The sequence below is a fragment of the Triticum urartu genome, chromosome 5 (assembly GCF_003073215.2).
Source record: "Triticum urartu cultivar G1812 chromosome 5, Tu2.1, whole genome shotgun sequence".
Lineage (NCBI taxonomy): Eukaryota > Viridiplantae > Streptophyta > Magnoliopsida > Poales > Poaceae > Triticum > Triticum urartu.
The window spans coordinates 135866711-135885487 of record NC_053026.1 but is presented as its reverse complement, the minus strand read 5'-3'; the positions used below and the strand labels follow the sequence as shown (position 1 = coordinate 135885487).

Sequence of the window (18777 nt, the reverse complement as noted above, 5' to 3'; positions counted from 1 at the left end):
ATGAACCATAGAGAAGTTGGAATACATTAGATTTAACATCAATATAAATAAAAAATAAGTTCATTACAGTATGTTAAAGTGGTGGTTTATTTTCTTATACTAACGGAGCTCATTAGATTTTCTGTTAAAGTTTTGTGTTGTGAAGTTTTCATGTTTTTGGGTAAGGATTTGATGGATTTTGGAATAAGGAGTGGCAAGAGCCTAAGCTTGGGGATGCCCAAGGCACCCCAAGATAAAATTCAAGAAAAACAAAAAGGCTAAGCTTGGGGATGCCCCGGAAGGCATCCCCTCTTTCGTCTTCGTCTATCGGTAACTTTACTTGAGGCTATATTTTTATTCACCACATGATATGTGTTTTGCTTGGAGCGTCTTGTATGATCTGAGTCTTTGATTTTTAGTTTACCACAACCATCCTTGTTGTACACACCTTTTGGGAGAGACACGCATAAATCGAAATTTATTAGAATACTCTATGTGCTTCACTTATATCTTTTGAGCTAGATAATTTTGCTCTATTGCTTCACTTATATATTTTTAGAGCACGGTGGTGGTTTTATTTTGTAGAAATTATTGATCTCTCATGCTTCACTTATATTATTTTGAGAGTTCTTTAGAACAGCATGGTATTTTGCGTTGGCTATAAAATTAGTCCTAATATGATAGACATCCAAGATGAATATAATAAAAACTTTCATATAAAATGCATTGAATACTATGAGAAGTTTGATTCCTTAAGATTGTTTTGAGATATGAAGATGGTGATATTAGAGTCATGCTAGTTGAGTAGTTGTGAATTTGAGAGATACTTGTGTTAAAGTTTGTGATTCCCGTAGCATGCACGTATGATGAACCGTTATGTGATGAAGTCGGAGCATGATTTATTTTTTGATTGTCTTCCTTTATGAGTGGCGGACGGGGATGAGCGATGATCTTTTCCTACCAATCTATCCGCCTAGGAGCATGCGCGTAGTACTTCGTTTCGATAACTAATAGATTTTTGCAACAAGTATGTGAGTTCTTTATGACTAATGTTGAGTCCATGGATTATACGCACTCTCACCCTTCCACCGTTGCTAGTCTCTCTAGTACCGCACAACTTTCGCCGGTACCATAAACCCACCATTTACCTTCCTCAAAACAACCACCATACCTACCTATTATGGCATTTTCATAGCCATTCCGAGATATATTGCCATGCAACTTTTCACCATTTCGTTTATTATGACACGCTCCATCATTATCATATTGCCTTGCATGATCATGTAGTTGACATAGTATTTGTGGCAAAGCCACCGTTCATAATTTTTCATACATGTTACTCTTGAATCATTGCACATCCCGATACATCATCGGAGACATTCACATAGAGTCATATTTTGTAATTCTTAAGTTATAAGTAAATAAAAATGTGATGATCTTCATTATTAGAGTATTGTCCCATCGAACATATAAACCATGCTAGAGTACCCGCCATTCCAGGGGCACTTCTCGCGCGAGACGTTTTTCACCGCAGGATGAGTTTACCACAATACTTTTTTGGCTGCTAGCAGCTGGTCAACCGTTGGCTTTTTCTCACATGGAACGTATAAAGGACGCTAGGCTACCCACTATTCTGGTGCCTTTACATCGCGCGCACGATGCTCGACCGATTCACCTCGCTGGCAACTTCTCATCCCGCTGTAAAAAATCCAGCCACTCGTTCTTATATACATTGCTCTTTTCTGCTCAGGTGGATGACCGGTGGGCCTCTATTCCTTGCGGGCCAGCTTCACAGTGTGCATCTGGTGTGTGGGTCGCGTGCCTCTTCGGTGAAAAGCCTGCGGGGCGTGCCCTGGCCCCTGGACACCAATCGCTTTCGCCCTCGAGCCCCGTGTTCTCCTCGAGTTCCCCTTGGCCTCTCACCTCCTCCATCCACGGCCGGTCGTGAGAGAGAGCCGTCGGAAGCAGGGGCCAGATCAAGAAGGAGGGTGTTGGCGACCTAGGTGCAGGCCGCCGGCGTGGGTCTGGCGGGCGTGGCGGCCGGCGGGGTTCTGGCGGGCTTGGCGGCCGACGGCGATCTGGCGGGCGTGGCTGGAGCTAGAAGGGCAGCAGTAGCCTGTGGGGTGGCCACCGGACCGACAGCGACTTCAATGGAGGGGAACGGTCCGGCAGGCGCATGCAGGCGGGAGAAACTGGGGGCGCTCGTCGGTTGGGAAGATGGCGACCACTTGAGCTTCTCGATCTGGACAGGGCCACTACAGCACAAGCAAGGGGTGGGCGCGAGCAACTCTATGGAGCCACACACGTCTACAGGTAGCAGCCATGCCCCTCCTCCTCCCCTTCGCTTCTCCCCTTCTCCTCCTTGATTTTCCGGTTCTCTGATAACTTGTTTTGATTTCTCAAATTTTGGTTTTGTGAAGAGTAGAAGAAAGTGTTTGTTTGAACCTTGTGGTCTGACAGAGCAATAATGTTGGTCATGTGAACAGAGGATGGTCTTCATGCCTCTGTATGACTAGCTGTCAATAAGTGTGAACAATCTTGTCATCTATGCCTTGGTCCTGTCATCACTGTTATTCATGCCTCTGTTTTACTTGCAGCCCATACATAGATGACAGGCCTGCAAGGAAAGGAGCAGAAGAAAACATGGTGAGCATGCAGAGATGTTAATAACCAGAATTGTGCATTTACATGAAAGGTAACCACCAGATGATGGTATTATCCACCTGAGATTGCTGGAGTAAGGACACCATCACCGATCACTATGCTAGCGCCACAGCGAACTACTACAAGAAGTCCAGTTTTGACTGTTTTGTGCCTCTCTAGGAACCTTCTTAGCCAGGGTGAAGATCCATGCTGAGCTGCGAACCCATTTCTGTAGTATGTAGATAACTCCTTGACCGTTGCATGTTGATTCGGAAGCAAGCTAAGCTTTGCATGCCTGCAGAGGAGCGAATATAGAGCAAATGGTCCACCTACAAAAGTGTCAGCAGCTGCTTATTTGTCCACCTATTGAGCAATGATATAGAAGATGTGCGTGTGTAGTCCAGTATGTAAGCAAACTGATTAAATAATCGGTTTAGAAAATTAGTAAATCAGCCATTACCATTCACCTCGTCAGAAAACATAGATGTTTTAAATGCAGGCACACCACATACATTAGGATTTATAATAGATAGCATTTTTTAACTTCTCATTATAGCCTCAAGACGGCTAAGAAAAGTGATTATGCATGTCTTACAAACAAATGGACATTTGTCTTGTGGTTATAAGATACACCCTGCCATAGATATTACCTGCAATCATATGCAGTTGAGTTACAAACTCGGAGCTCCTGGATAATAAAAAGGGGTGCTTGATTAGTACATTTGCACATCGATTTTGTATGAGAAAATTTTGTCCTGTGTACTTATTCTAAACACGCCGAGTTCAGGAATCTAATGATGCTTTGCAGTTAATCCTCTCAAATTAAATACAGTCAAATCTGACAATTTAATAGCTTGGCTGTTTGTTTCCAGGAAGTAACGATCAAAGAAGAAGAGTTAGATGCTGCTTTGATGGTAAACATATGCTTTATTCTGGGAAGCATATGTTCTTGGTGCTTAATAGCTTTGCATTAACCTTCAAGGTTTGCCTTCCCAATTTTATCTCATCGTCTTTGATCCAGTTAGTGCCCAGCTTCTTCTGCTCTTGGTGAAATATCAATAGATGGAAGTCAGCCTAGGCATATGTGTACTAATTTAGGATATTTCGAGTTTGGGGTTAGTTCATAGTAGAGCTTGCTTTGCACTATGTATCTACCCGCCTTCAACACTATGGTCTGTCTGCTGGGATGTTTTGACAAGCACACTATACTCCCCTGGGAAGTTTTTTTGCTCTGCTTTGAGCGCATGTTGAATTCGCCCTATAGTGAGTCGTATTACAATTCACTGGCCGTCGTTTTACAACGTCGTGACTGGGAAAACCCTGGCGTTACCCAACTTAATCTGAATCTCATACTCACACATGAATGGTGTCGGTTCCTAACATTTAGCATTTCTACGATTTGCCCTTTTTAACTATATCCAAAATGCAGAGAAGCGAGTTTTATTTTCCAGGAGCTCTTATGTTGCAGCTGATACTATTTTATTCCCTTCATCATTTATGAGGTCAGTACTAATTTCACTTCCTCCCTCTTCTATGATTAATCCACCATGCCGATATGCTTCATGATGACCATGCTTTTGCCATCCCTCACCCTCTCAGGTTAGAATTACCCCCCTCTCATTTGCTCATGTGTGTCTGCTCAGTTTGATAAAAAAATGTCTACTAAGAAAAATTTCTAATGTATATTTCAGTCAACAACAAAGAATGTGCCTAATGTGTGTGATGACCTAAAAAAATGTGTGTGTGTGTTTGCTCAAAGAACAATATATGCTCATGTGTGTCAGTCAGCAATTGCTCTGTTATCTGAAACCTAATGCTAAACTGGACACCAACTAATGCAGATAAATCGAGAGCAACACCAGCCTAAACTTCATCTGATCTCGAAAAAAGGGAATATAAACCAGCTAGACCATCTACCCAGGCCATCATCTTCTTATTTTTCACGCCTTGGATAGTATATCTTGAAATGGTACTGTTCATGCCAAATATATTTATTTATTTTAACCTTATGGATGCAAATATTTTTTGATATATTAGTGGTCAAAGTTATAATGTTTAATTAATACATCTAGCGCTGATACATATTCACCACATATGAATTACTTATTTGACTGTTTAGCTAAATGCATTGTTGTTTGCATTTTGAGAAGGGTGATGTTCTGATTTGTGCTGATATTCATCTTTCTTTCTTTCTAAAGATATTCGAGAAAGAAGATAGTAGGACAAGGCTAAAGGGGAACTATGGTTAAAAGCTTTCTTTCTTTTGTTGTGACCTGTCTTACCTGGTTCTGCTTGATATGTTACTAAGCCGGGATCATGTAGTAACTATATTTAATTAAAATTTAGGTCAGTGGGAGCCTCTCCCACTGTCTTTCACTGGTCAAAAAAAGCTTGGATCGTGTAATCTTCTAACCTTCACTAATCTTTCATGCATAAGCAGAGTTGCGTCCACAGTGGAGGCGCAAATCAAGAAGGTTGACTGAGGAGATGAGGTTGGGTGCCGAGCACATGGCAGGATGAAGGTGCAGGCCTGTGTTTTTTTGGATGGCAGCGGCATACTACTTCAATGAATAAGATATCATGCCTTTGTTTTTTTGCTCTGCTTCGCTTTTTAAAAGAAATATAAATAAGATATCATAAACTGATATCATGCCTTTGTTTTGGCCTATAAACCTACCATACAATGTAATATATAATGCTATGTATGATCATCATACACAAATATCTATTTCCTTGTGTTTCAGAGATTCTATGATCGGTCTATAAATATTGTTACTTGCATGGTTTGAGTGTTTGGTTCACTCTCGCCTTTTGCGCCATTGGCATAATAGGTATTCTCATGAAACTTTGTTATCCCTTGATTATAAAAGTCAAATCGAGTTTATATCCATATTTGTTTCTCGATTATTCATCCTTCAGTTGGATTAAAGTTTTTCTATTGTTTGCAAGTGAAACTTACTTGATGTACCTTTGGTATGCTGATATATAATAACTCGATGTACCTTTGGTATGCTGATATCTGATAGCAAAGTAATTCAGAATGCAGGTACTCCCCCTCTCCCCTTTGTGCCCTCTCTCTTCTCCAACCCCTCTTTCCTGTTACACACAGCCATTGGGGCAGCATACCATATGAATCCAAAGTTAATCACGTGCTTCTTGCCCCTCTCTCTCTCTCCCTCTCTTCACATGTACTCTCGTGGATTTAGTCAGATTTGATTTATTCTTGTTTCCTTTCCAGATTTAATTTCATCCTTGTTTCCAAGCTCTTCCTATTCATAATCTATTAATTAATGACTTGTACATACGTATTTTATCATGTCTACTAATAATCTCATCACATTACAGTTCACACATCAGTTTATTTTATCTTGTTTCCTTCAAGTACGTATTTAGGCTGTTCATTTTCCCTTTTTCAGATGTATGCCATGTATGTGTAGCCATGGTTCTGAAACACCACCATTCCTTCTCTTCCTATCAATTTTCTTTGATTCAGTTATTTGACTAAATGATAATATATGCCCCAGGGTTAATTAGTACCTAAAATGCTACCTTTGGTTTGTGAAAAAGATCTAGAGTGGCTTCTGCAGCTCCTGTTATGTTTCATTGATTCAGTCATGTAGTAGGATAGTTCCACTGGATTTTACTAAATGGTTTTGTAGCTTTACTTAGTGAAAATGCCTCAATTGGTTTCTGCAACATTGCTTGTCTGTTGGCAGCTGGAGCATACTTGGTACATGAGCCTTGCCGTGAGTGGTGGTGCAACGGTGACCTCGACGAGCAGGGCAATGGCCAGACACGAGTAAGGCACCAAAGATGACTGGAAGCACTCAAAAAAGTTTACCACGCTGGAGCTATGTCAGGTACCTACTGTTCTTTTGTGTTGTGTGGTTTCTATTTCCCGCCAGAAACTCATTCCATAATCAATTTGCAGGTTGTACGAGGGCAGTTAATGAATATACTTGCGACCCTTTTACTCTCAGGTAAATCACTAATTATTACATGCTCTTTCATAGTTGAAGTACCTACCAAAGGTAGTTATTTTATCCTTCTAACACGAGCAATGAACATTTTTTGCCATTAATTGTGGTCACATTATTGCTTCTTGGTTAAAAAAATCAGTAGAGGGTTGTAGCTATTTGGAGTGCATAATTATTAAGTACAGAGCAAGGATTCCAATTGGTCATACATGAAGTGATACTCTTGCAAGAGCTATGCAATTAAAGTTCATTTAATTATAGTTTCACCACACTATGAAAAGGGTACAACCTACCAATCTTGAGAGCATTAATGTAACAACTTTTTGTAGCTTAGAAATCCAATGGAAACTAATAAGGTAAATTTGCTCCTTTCTTGCAGACTTGCAGTTCTGTTTTATTCATTACCCTGCTGCAAGCTCTTGGGTGTATACTGTATATAAGTAAATTGTCTTTGCTTCTTGGTCCAAGGGACAAAATTGCTGAATGATTTTGGCATCTCCTGATTTTCCTTCTCCATGGTTTGCCATGTTCTGTGGTCTGAATTTAGTTTTTTTTCTTTGTCTAAATTCTGTGCAAATTCATGGAACCCACACTGTTTGCAAGTTCGGTTTGCCTTTTCCTTTAAAGATTTGTACTGCTCTATTTTTTTTAATTGTCGAGGCAACAAAATACCCCTTATGTCATGTATGCTTCTTTGATAGCAGTTTATTAAGTGCTTATACTCTCTGATATAAGTACTCTAATTATAATAGTAGCAATCTAAATTTATTATTGACTTGAAAATAAAATATTTGTGAGGATAGAAAGGAAATATCATCTTCACTCTGCATTTCTTATAGATGTACCTAGGAGAAATGCAGAATTAAGAAGAGCTATTTTCAGAACACCACTATATATATGCGGAACTCAGAACTCTTTTTGAAGATGGATGGATGAACTTGATCCCTGTCCATCTCTGCTTTTTGTCGGTACATGATTGTGCACCTCCTATGCCTACTTAATTGTGTGTTCATTTTGTTAATCAAGAAGCATATGATTTTATGGCTGGGTACGTTGAAAAAATATAAAACCTTTCTTCTTTTGGATAATCTATTTCCCTTTCACTAATGTTTGTTACTTGCCTACACATCTATGCATACTATTCACTACTGCTACCAATCCCATGCTTGTTTGTTCAGATACTTGAATGGTGGAACATGGCTTTTGTTCGATGGCGATTTTCCATTCTTTGTATGTGTTGCATTCTTTTGTCCAAAAATAGAGATGTACTTTCTGCAAGAAGAAAATGCTAAGGCTTTTACTAGCAAAGATGTCGATCTTGCACATTTAGCTCTCTACGCACAGTCTCACTATCATCTTGTGTAGTTTATTTATAGCGGTTGAATACAGAATTTTAGCCCTCCTATTTTAGAGTATGAATCGGAATCTAAATCAGCAATTGTAAAAATGATCAGTAATTGTGCTTACTTTTCAGACTCTCCTCCTTTTCTCGCTGCTGAACCCCTGCCACCATCATGTCCAGACTGGCTGTCTCCATGGTTGTGGCGCCAAGGTCACCGCATCTTACATCCTGATGCATGTAAGACAATATGATTAAGCTCCCTGTATTTTGTTAATTTCTGGTCTTACTAGCGTATATATTCATTTCTATTTTGTGATGGGGCCTTGATGTATTACGTACAAGGTGTGTTAGGTTGAAGCATGAGGCTGGAATACAAGGTGTGTTAGGTTGAAGCATGAGGCTGGAATGGGTCTTGTGCTAGGACTAGCGTTTACTTTAGTCAAACCAAAATACTTCTAAAATTGCAGCTGCACTTGTTGGTCTGATGTACATGAGAAGCCCCAATTTTGTTGGCAATAGATGCATGGTTTCTCAGTAATTAAAATAACTTAATTTTTTATATAATGTATGGTAGTCATGTGTCTGATGTTCTTCGTGTATCGGATTCCAAGAGTTTTAGGATGGGCGGTACGGTTCCCATGTTTGATGTTTTTTACTTTCGCAAAATTGGTCGATGCTGATGAGAATGGCACCGGTGGTCTTCGACAATTATATTTTTTATGTATATAATGTTCCCAATTTTATTGTTTTACTCTCTTTGGTTCAATAAGATTAAGATACATACTTTGCCTTGTGCTGAATCTGATGTCATTCAGATTCTAGGATTTTTAGGATGGGTTGCAAGTTTCTCTTGTTGGACGTTTTCTTTGTTTCTTATTTTTTTTGTGATAAGATGGGTGATTCTGTTTCTACCTCAAACTTGCCTTTCTATGTTTCAGTTTCAAGAAGACATTATTTGATGTTAGATGGCCATTATGTTCGTTCCATGTGGACAGAGGACTAATGGTACTCTTCCATGAAGAGAAGCAAGTGGATCAGTTTGTAGTAGTAGATATCAATGTTTTCTCATACTGATGATTCTGAAGTAATTAGATTGAGAAAATTGCTTTATTCCCCAATTTCTCTCTGAAACCTTTGCCTTGTCCATAGTCATACCTAAATGAGTTACTTTATTTCCTATAGCTCTATTACTTTTTTCCCTAGAACCTGTCTCTTTAGTCCCCTTTACAATACCATGATCAGGAGGCAAGAAAAATGTGTGAATGGAATAAGAACTGTATATAGTTATTGATAAGCATCTTCCAGTATCTAACATATAAAGCCTCCTAGAGTACCCGCCATTCAGGAGGCCTTCCCGTGCGCATCATTCCTATCCGTTCGATCTCCTTTGACTTTGGCTCCTGGTCGTTCGATCATTTGACTGGTGGTAATTTTTGGTCACTGTGTAATTATTTTCTTGGCCTATGACTGGTGGGCTCAGCCCTCACATGTATTGGCTGGGTCAGTTGTTCCCGTGTCTGCGAGGGATTAGGCAGCCACTCCGCGCCCGCCCCATGCTCGACGTGCACATCCTGAGCCCCGCGCTCCCTTGGCTCTCTCCTCTCCCTCCTTGTCTCCAACCCTAAACATTTTCCCTCTCCACCCCACAGCCGCTTCACCTAGCTCCTCGTCCCCTTCACTCAGTCCATCCCTCATCATCTCAGATCTAGCGGATCTGAGGCGTGCGGGTGCGGAGGCGAGTTTCTCCGGCAGCGGCGGCGGTGACCTGCAGTCAAAGGGCGGTGGCGGCGCTCGATTTGATCTGCAGGAAAGATAGAACATGAGGAGAGAGAAGGAAGGAGAGGAGGAATGCCACCATGGGCGAGCAGGGGCAACATGGTCTTCGTGGTGGGCATGGAGGAGCAGAGGAGGATGGAGGTGGGTGGTGGGAGCAGAGTAGCAGGAGTTCCAGGTCTAGGCGACGCTCGTGGAGTGGAGAAGCTCGTCGTCCAGCATCACCACCCCCAATCTAGGTAGCTCCCCACCCCCTCCTCCCCTAGTTATTATATCCCAGTTCGCTGATTCTGTGATTTTGATTTCTCAATTTGTGTTTTTTCAGATCTGAGATCTGAGATAGAAATGAAAAGAAATAGTCTTGCGCTGCGTTTGGATATCCGTACTGGAGAGCTCTGTATTGAATTGGACTGAAATTCCAATTCGGTGAGGAAACTGAAATGGCACGAATACAAATTCGCTTGTTTGGTTGTTCGCTGAATTGACCCTTGAAATGCCTCTTGAGGTTTCAATACCAAATCATGTTTGGATGACAAACTTTGGAATTGCATAACTACATTACCATGAAGATTATACCTTGTTCTACATGACTCAAAACTGAAATCTATTCACATGTGACTACAATTGAATGAATATATAGCAGTAAAAAAAATTCTGGAATAAATCACAAGACAAATGGACACACAACAACCATCTTGTTAACACATTTTAGCTTTAAATACAAATGGCGACGCTGAAGAAAATTATCTAGCACAAACAGAAACCTATGGGAAACATCTTCAATCATGCATACACACAAATCACACACGAAAGAGATGCACACATCAAACAATGATGGAGAAGAAGGTGCTGGATAGGACAAATTGGGCCAACGGGTGGGGGCGGGCGGATGGGGATGGGATTGGATGGTGGTCGCAGCCGCCGCCGGACGGGGTGGTGGTCGCCGTCGGGCATCCTCTCGTCCATTTGCCGACCGGGATGGGGATGGAGACCGGTCTCCATGGTGGTCGTCGCTGTAGATGGAGACCAAGAGCAGAGTGATGCAGGAGGGGGCTGAGAAATCAGGACCGGGATGGGGAGGAAAGGAAGAGACGGTGGAGGAACAGATCTGCACCGCCACTGAACGCTGTGGTGGGCCGCCGCACTAGTAGCTAGGTCGCCCCGAGATCCCCTGTCGTCTCGCTTCTTTTCTTTTTCTGGTGGCTGGTGTCAAAGGGGTTAGTTTTGTGGGAGATGAGCAATTCAGAGGAAAACGGAGCGGGAGCCCTCCGAATCGTGGGAGGGAGCTTTACGTGGGAGGCAAAACAGCTTGGAATTGGCCCGATATTTCCAATACGAATTCGGCGTCCAGCCAAACACCCGTATTGAGGTGAGATGATTACCAATTCGTTTTCCTGGGTTTGAATGGAGACATCCAAACGCAGTGTTGTGGAATTTCATATCTGAGATAGAAAAGAAGAGAAAGATCTTGTGGAAGAGCTTGACGAAAAAGAAAGGGGTGAATCTTCTCTTTCTCCCATTCATGTTTGTTTCTGCATTTTCATTTTTATGTTATATATGGTTTGCTCAATCCCTATTTGTTGCTCCCCTCCCCCTCCTCCTCCCCCAGTTATTATATCCCAGTTCTCTGATTTTGTGATTTTGATTTCTCAATTTGTGTTTTTTCAGATCTGAGATAGAAAAGAAGAGAAATAATCTTGTGGAATTTCATATCTGAGATAGAAAGGAAGAGAAAGATTCTTGTGGAAGAGCTTGACGAAAAAGAAAGGGGTGAATCATCTCTTTCTCCCATTCATGTTTTTTTTTCTGCATTTTCATTTTTATGTTATATATGGTTTGCTCAAACCGTATTTATATTCAACTTCTTCGAACCATCTATTTTTCTTGCACTAGAATATTGCAAAGGGAAAATTTATTTACAAAGCTTGTCATTTTGATCTTGTGTAGGCAGCACAACTGTACACCACCATGAACAGGTTGTTTCATCGCTACAACTCATATAGCAAGCTATGCCAGTATGGCAATATCTGATAGTACGGCTTCTCACGTTTCCAGGGGCAACACTCACATTTCCCCTCCAAAATTCAACATTTTCATATTTTGAGGAGCTTCAGTACGTTTGCTCACCAAGGAACTAGAAGTTTTTTTGTGTACTGCATGATTGAGGAAGTGCTATTGCAGATCAAAGGTGAGCCTATTCTATTTTCTTTCTTCAAGCTCAGGTGAAGGTTTATCTCCTCTTCACTAATGTTAAATCTTTATCACCACATTGATTAGTTGGTAGAAGCATCTGCTGGGAATCAAGTGTTACATGGCTGTGGGTGACAAGGTATGCTAAGGCCATCTGCTTTATTGTGACTTAAGAGACTACAATACTCTAGGGTATCCTAAGGTTTTATTTCAATTATACGATGAGCATGGGTCCCACAACATACTCAAATAGTTAGAAAATCTGAAGCACCTCTTAATTTGTTCGCTAGCAGTATGAATCAGAGCTGGGTACTTTTAGCTGTTGTGGGATGAGAATATACATATAATTGTTGGTGCTTTTGTGTTCATTTATACTAAGAAGACTAGGCTCGTAAGAGTTCGATTTACCTGGGTTTTTTGGATTTTTTACTGCCTCTAACGATTTACGCGTGTTACCAATGACGCACGAGAACTACTTACGTGTGGACGTAACGATCTTCTCCGTTCTTTCTAGAGTGTTCGTGACCTCCACCTCTTTGACCGCCCACCGCTTTGACTGGGCTATCTCCGTCTCTCCCGAAAATTCTGGTTCAATCTCGTGTCGTGGCTCTACCAATCTATGTGCGTATAAAAAGCCCCCCGTGGCGTGGGTCTCTCCAGTCACGACTGTGCCCAAACCGCTCCTCACCAATAGACCCATCCCTCCTGATGCTGCCCTCCAGCCTCCACCAGAGATATCATGGCGCGCTACGTCGCCGCTCCGGCTGGCCGGCCGAGAGGTGCGTGCAGGCTACAACATGAATCAGGAGAGCAGCGTACCATCGCCTCCTCATGGATCTTCCTCGTCTCCGACTCCCTGGCCTGAAGGCAGGATAAACAGCGGTGGCCTTTGTGTGGTCCAAGGGGGCAAACCTGTAGTTGGTGGCGAATAGCTCGCTGCCCTGCTGCTCTTCATCCTAATCGGCTCCCCTTGTCCTTCCCCAGGTTCGCTGTAACACCCACGATGCGGCTATATCTCCCACGTGTCGGAGCACGACTTAGAGGCATAACCGCATAATAGACATGTCATAAGAGGGGTAATCTTTACACATTCCATGTACTGAATAAGAAAGGGATAAAGAGTTGGCTTACAATTGCCACTTCACACAATACATAAATATAGCATTACATCATCCAGAATACAATCAAGGTCCGACTACGGAACCAAAATAAAGAAAGACCACCTCTAATGCTAGATCCCCGATCGTCCCGACTGGGCTCCACTACTGAACAACTTGAACGAAACAACACAACGAACACAATCTTTATCAAGCTCCCACTCGATCTGGGTTGCGTCACCTGCACTGGTATCATCGGCACCTCAAACTGTTGGAAGTATCTGTGAGTCACGGGGACTCAACAATCCCACACCCTCGCGATCAAGACTATTTAAGCTTATGAGTAAAAAAAGGTAGTGAGGTGGAGCTGCAGCAAGCACTAGCATATATGATGGCTAACTTACGCAAATGAGAGCGAGAAGAGAAGCAAAGCACGGTCGTGAACTAGAAGTGATCAAGAAGTGATCCTGAAACTACTTACGTTTAAATATAACTCCAAAACCGTGTTCACTTCCCGGACTCCGCCGGAAAGAGACCATCACGGCTACACACACGGTTGATGCATTTTAAATTAAGTTAAGTGTCAAGTTTTCTACAACCGGACATTAACAAATTCCCATCTGCCCATAACCGCGGGCACGGCTTTCGAAAGTTCAAAACCCTGCAGGGGTGTCCCAACTTAGCCCATCACAAGCGCTCACGGTCAACGAAGGATATTCCTTCTCCCAGAAAGACCCGATCAGACTCGAAATCCCGGTTACAAGACATGTCGACAATTGTAAAACAAGACCAGTAAGACCACCCGATGCGCCGACATCCTGATAAGAGCTGCACATATCTCGTTCTCAGGGCAACACCGGATGAGCAATCCGTACAACTAAAACCAGCCCTCAAGTTTCCCCGAGGTGGCGCTGCAAGGGGCTCTAGTTCGGACCAACACTTAGACAAGCACTAACCCGGGGGGGTGTTAAAATAAAGATGACCCTTAAGTCTGCAGAACCCAAGGAAAGGTGATAGGTTGTTAGTGCAAATGTAAAACCAAGGTTGGGCCTTGCTGGAGGAGTTTTATTCAAAGCAAACAGTCAAGGGATTCCCATAACACCCAACCGCGTAAGGAACGCAAAATTAAGGAACATAACATCAGTATGACGGAAACTAGGGCGGCAAGAGTGGAACAAAACACCAGGCATAAGGCCGAGCCTTCCAACCTTTACCAAGTATATAGATACATTAAAGTAAACAAGATATAATAGTAATGATATCCCAACAATATCCATGTTCCAACATGGAACAAACTTTATCTTCACCTGCAACTAACAACGCTATAAGAGGGGCTGAGCAAAGCGGTAACATAGCCAAACAACGATTTGGTAGGACAAGATGGGTTAGAGGCTTGACATGGCAATATGGAAGGCATGATATAGCAAGTGGTAGGTATTGCGGCATAGCAATAGAGCGAGCAACTAGCAAGCAAAGATAGAAGTGATTTCAAGGGTATGGTCATCTTGCCTGCAAAGTTCTCAGCGAAGACGAATGCTTGATCCTCGTAAACGTACTCAACGGGTTCCTCGATCACGAACTCGTCTCCCGGCTCTACCAAAGGCAAGAACACAAGCAAGGAAAACAACAAATCAACCACGGTGCAATGCGCAAGTAATATGATGCAAAACATGACATGATATGCGGGATGTAATATGCAATGCATATGCGTGCTCCGGAAGAAAAAGATTAAACCAGGCCTCAACTTGGCAAACCAAGTGCGCCGCTGGAAAGATGAGATGATTTCGGTCGAAATCGATATAAAGATCACCGAAATCGGATGCACGGTTTGCAAATGTAAAGCAAAGCAATAATGGCACAAATCTACGATTAACAGTACGATGCCATAGAATGCAACAAGAAACTAACCTACTGCACTCCAACATAGCAACAAAGTACATGACAGTGATCTACTCAAGATGCTTGACAAAAGATGAACACTGAGCTACAGCTAAATCACACAATAGCAGGTTCAAATAAGCATGGCAAAAGTGCAAAAGATATCAGCTTCACAGACTTACTGAAAATACTAACATGTCAGGAATTAACATCAAGAAGCAATGTTTAGAGCAAGATAACAACATGCTACAGAAACATATCATAGCAAAACAAGACATGACATGAATCTACTCAAAGCATATAACAAAAGTCCCTTACTGACCATAAGACAAAAATGATCAGAAGATAAGATGGCACCCATGTAAACATAGCAAGTTTCGTTAACACATTCAGACTTAGCAGAAAACTGGTCATGGCAAAAACAGAGTTATGAAGGCATGTTTGCGAGCTCGATACACTCAACACAAGGCATTGCATGACAAGCTAAGCATACTACCAGCAAGAAGACATGTTCATGAAGCTAAGCAAAGCAAGAACAAACTCATAGCATGCATGGATCAACTACAACAATCTTGGCAAAATTGATTAACACGTAAACAATCTGCCAGAAACATTTTATAGCAAAAGTAGAGCAAGATTGAGTCATGCTAGGGCACTCCATAAATGCAAACAGGAACATTGATGGATAGAGAACAACCATATGTCAAAATCATCCTTACTGAACATACTCAAAAGAAGCATGGATCTCACTGTAGCAACATGAATACATGGCATAAAAATAACAGCAGGGAAATGACTTAGTGAAATTCTAAGTCCCTGAAATCAGCAACATCACGAGAGCTACTTTGCATGCTTGTGCTAGTCACCACATTGATCATAAAAATACATGGCATACACCCCTATAAAGATTACATGACATAGCCCAAAACACATGTAGAGCTCAAGTCCATATGCAGCACACAATAATCATGGCAAAAATGACAAATACTCATAAACTGATAAGAAACAGAGACTAACATTTTATAACACTCTTGCAACCGTCATCAGGGCATCAAGATGGACTCAAACAAGCATGATGCAATGGAATGAAATGAAAAGCACATCATGATGAACATTTCGATATCTCATGCATGCAAAACGGAGCTACGGTGATGAAGTTATGATGCGATGAACATGGCCTAAAAACATCACAGATCTGGGGACTTAGAGAAAATCAACCTCCGAAAAAGTCAGCGGGGCGAGGTCGTGTGGGACGAGGAGATCCGGGACGCAGCGGGGTTGTTTGGTTCGTTGAAGTGGTGGATCTGGTCCACCTTTTCTAGATCCACCAGAGAGAGAACTCCGGCGAGCTTGGGGCGGTCACCGGCGAGATTCCGACGAGGAGGAGGCCGGCGAGCAAAGCGGCAGCGGCGAGCTGGAGTCGGCGGGCACGCGGGCTTGCAGTCGGCGGCGAAGGCTCGGGCGGCACACTCTGGCGAGGACGGAGCCGGGCGGCGGCGGAGCCGCGAAGGGCGGGTCTTCGCAGTTGGCGGCTGCGGCGACCGGCGACCTCGGGCGCGGGGCGGCGCTAGGAGCGGAAGGCGCGGGCGGCGGCTTCGAGAGACAGGCGGGGCTCGGGCCCGCGGGGGCCGGCGACGGGCCTTGGCGGGCCGCGCGGTGGGAAGGCTCCGGCGACACGTGGCGGTCCCTGAGTAGGCGCAGGAGGCAGCGGACGTGGGAGTTGGATCTAGGGTTCATCTGCGTGAAATTTCGGGGATGCACACATATATATAGGTAGAGGGAGCTAGGAGAGTCCAAATGAGGAGCGGTTTTCGGCCACGCGATCGTGATCGAACGATTGACAGGATGGAGGGGGTTTGGATGGGTTATGGGCCACTTTGGAGGGGTGTTGGGCTGCAACACACACGAGACCTTTACGGTTACCCGGTTAATCGTTGAAGTATCAAACGAACTCCAAATGGCACGAAACTTGACAGGCGGTCTACCGGTAGTGAACCAAGGCCGCTTGGCAAATCTCGGTCCAATTCGAGAACGTTTAACACCCTCACACGAAAAGAGACAAAAGGAGGGCGCCGGAGGACATAGGAGTGTCGGATTGCAAAACGGACAACGGGAAAAATGCTCGGATGCATGAGACGAATATGCATGCAAATGCGATGCACATAATGGCATGATATGAAATGCATGACACGCAAACAAAAGACAAGGTATAACAGCGAATAACTGGAAGACACCTGACGCAACGGTCTCGGGGCGTTGCATTCGCCCCGGCCGCCGGTCCCCTCCATCTACCCCATGGCCGATGTTAAAGAAATAAACACATGATGTGTTGAATAGCTGACATATAGAGGAAATGCTACAACTTTGATTGTTGCAGTACTACATTATTTTTAGGTATTTTATTGTTCCTTTTGTGATAGTTTTCTCTCTCCTATGAAAGTAAAATGAATCATTTTTAATTCTTTGAACAAGGTTGCCCTCTCCTATAAAAGTAAAATGAATCATTTTTAATTCTTTGAACAAGGTTGCCAAAAGTAGGGCGCTCAGCCGTTGAGGCATTATCACATTTTTAAGAAGCTTCGCAAAATCTGCTCTTATACTAAAGAAATCTAATGTAGGTTTGTTGGCCTTATTGGGTACTGATATGCTGAACACATGATATTAAATATACAGTGAAGTGGGTATGTTTATACTATCTACACAGGATTGCCATTTTTTGAACTGTTGCTGGGATCATCATGGATTGGGATGCATTATGATAATAAGATATTAGGTATTGATATGTGATCTGTATGTCACACTTGACTTCATCATCGTTTTCAGATGTATTCTTTAGGCATACACTAATGTGGTAGCTTGGGTCATATTCTGTAGCTAATTTAGTAGCTAATTTAGTCACCACAATATGCGGGTCCCCCCCCCCCTCCCCCCCCCCCCACCGACTTTTCACTTGGCATTTCACATGATAAGCACTACATTCTATTTATTTATGGCCCAAAACTTATTTGTGGATAGCCACAAGTGAGGTCTTGAGTTTTTGAGTATCATAGAAGTACCATGTTCCTTTTGCGGCGATAGATCAACATTTGACCTTTTTTAGCTATTATAGGAAGACTAAGATGCACAAAATCAACCTGTGTTAGGCCAATGGTCCTTTCCAAATGTGAAATCTTGCATGCGTTATTTATCAATTCCAAAAGGTGATGGTTGTGTTATTACGTTAGAAAAGAGGTACTTGTACAATTTTGCTACTGATTTTGACTAAGGGTTTTTCGGCTCTCATCTCTATATATGGATATGCTTTTTTCAGGTTAGTGGTTTAGGAGTTCCTGCCAAGACTGGCTTTTGGAATTTATCCTCGCTTCATCAGTTGGGATTTCTGTACAAAACTAAGATAATTTATTTTGGTGCTTGCGATGAGTATTAGACTGAGGGGTGATGCACATATACTTTACCCAGTGTATCTGTTCATGTATGTTGTTAATTGACTAATTAGACAAAAAAACCTCTATCTGTATGGTGTTTGTGATGATGCTATCAATTCACCAAACACTAAAATACCGGGTTGTGCTTTTCAAATCTAGCAAATTAATTCTCTATTGCTTGTCCAAATAGAGGTATTAGATCTATTCTGTGCCATGAGTCTTACTGTCAAAAAATTATATAAGCCGCGCTAGATGATTATAGGTAGCTCATATCAAGAACTTTGTTTAGCAGCACACTGCCTAATGCCATCTTCTGAGGAAGCTGGACATGCAAAAATTGACAGTGTTGGACATTTCTCTCTGTAGCAATGAATAAACTCATTTTATTACTGTATAGCCATGGTGGCAATCTTTTTCGGATAACAAGAAACAATTTGCTTCTCATCAGAGATAATATTGCAGTCTATCAGAAA

General features: G+C 42.5%; 2 protein-coding genes across 2 annotated transcripts; both read left to right on the top strand.

Annotated features, from left to right (window-relative positions):
* The first annotated feature begins 1625 nt into the window (after nucleotides 1-1625).
* Nucleotides 1626-6449, top strand: LOC125508209. The gene is made up of 4 exons (XM_048672819.1): nucleotides 1626-2292; nucleotides 2577-2625; nucleotides 3476-3604; nucleotides 4464-6449. The coding sequence occupies exons 1-4, from the start codon at nucleotides 2156-2158 to the stop codon at nucleotides 4575-4577; spliced, it is 429 nt and encodes a 142-aa protein (XP_048528776.1). The 5' UTR covers nucleotides 1626-2155; the 3' UTR covers nucleotides 4578-6449.
* Nucleotides 6450-10548: 4099 nt separating this feature from the next.
* LOC125506857 lies at nucleotides 10549-18491 on the top strand. Its single transcript, XM_048671559.1, has 6 exons — nucleotides 10549-10708; nucleotides 11162-11212; nucleotides 11662-11690; nucleotides 11770-11902; nucleotides 11992-12043; nucleotides 18190-18491. Exons 1-6 carry the CDS (start codon nucleotides 10549-10551, stop codon nucleotides 18200-18202), a joined length of 438 nt encoding a protein of 145 aa, XP_048527516.1. The 3' UTR covers nucleotides 18203-18491.
* Nucleotides 18492-18777: the final 286 nt, after the last annotated feature.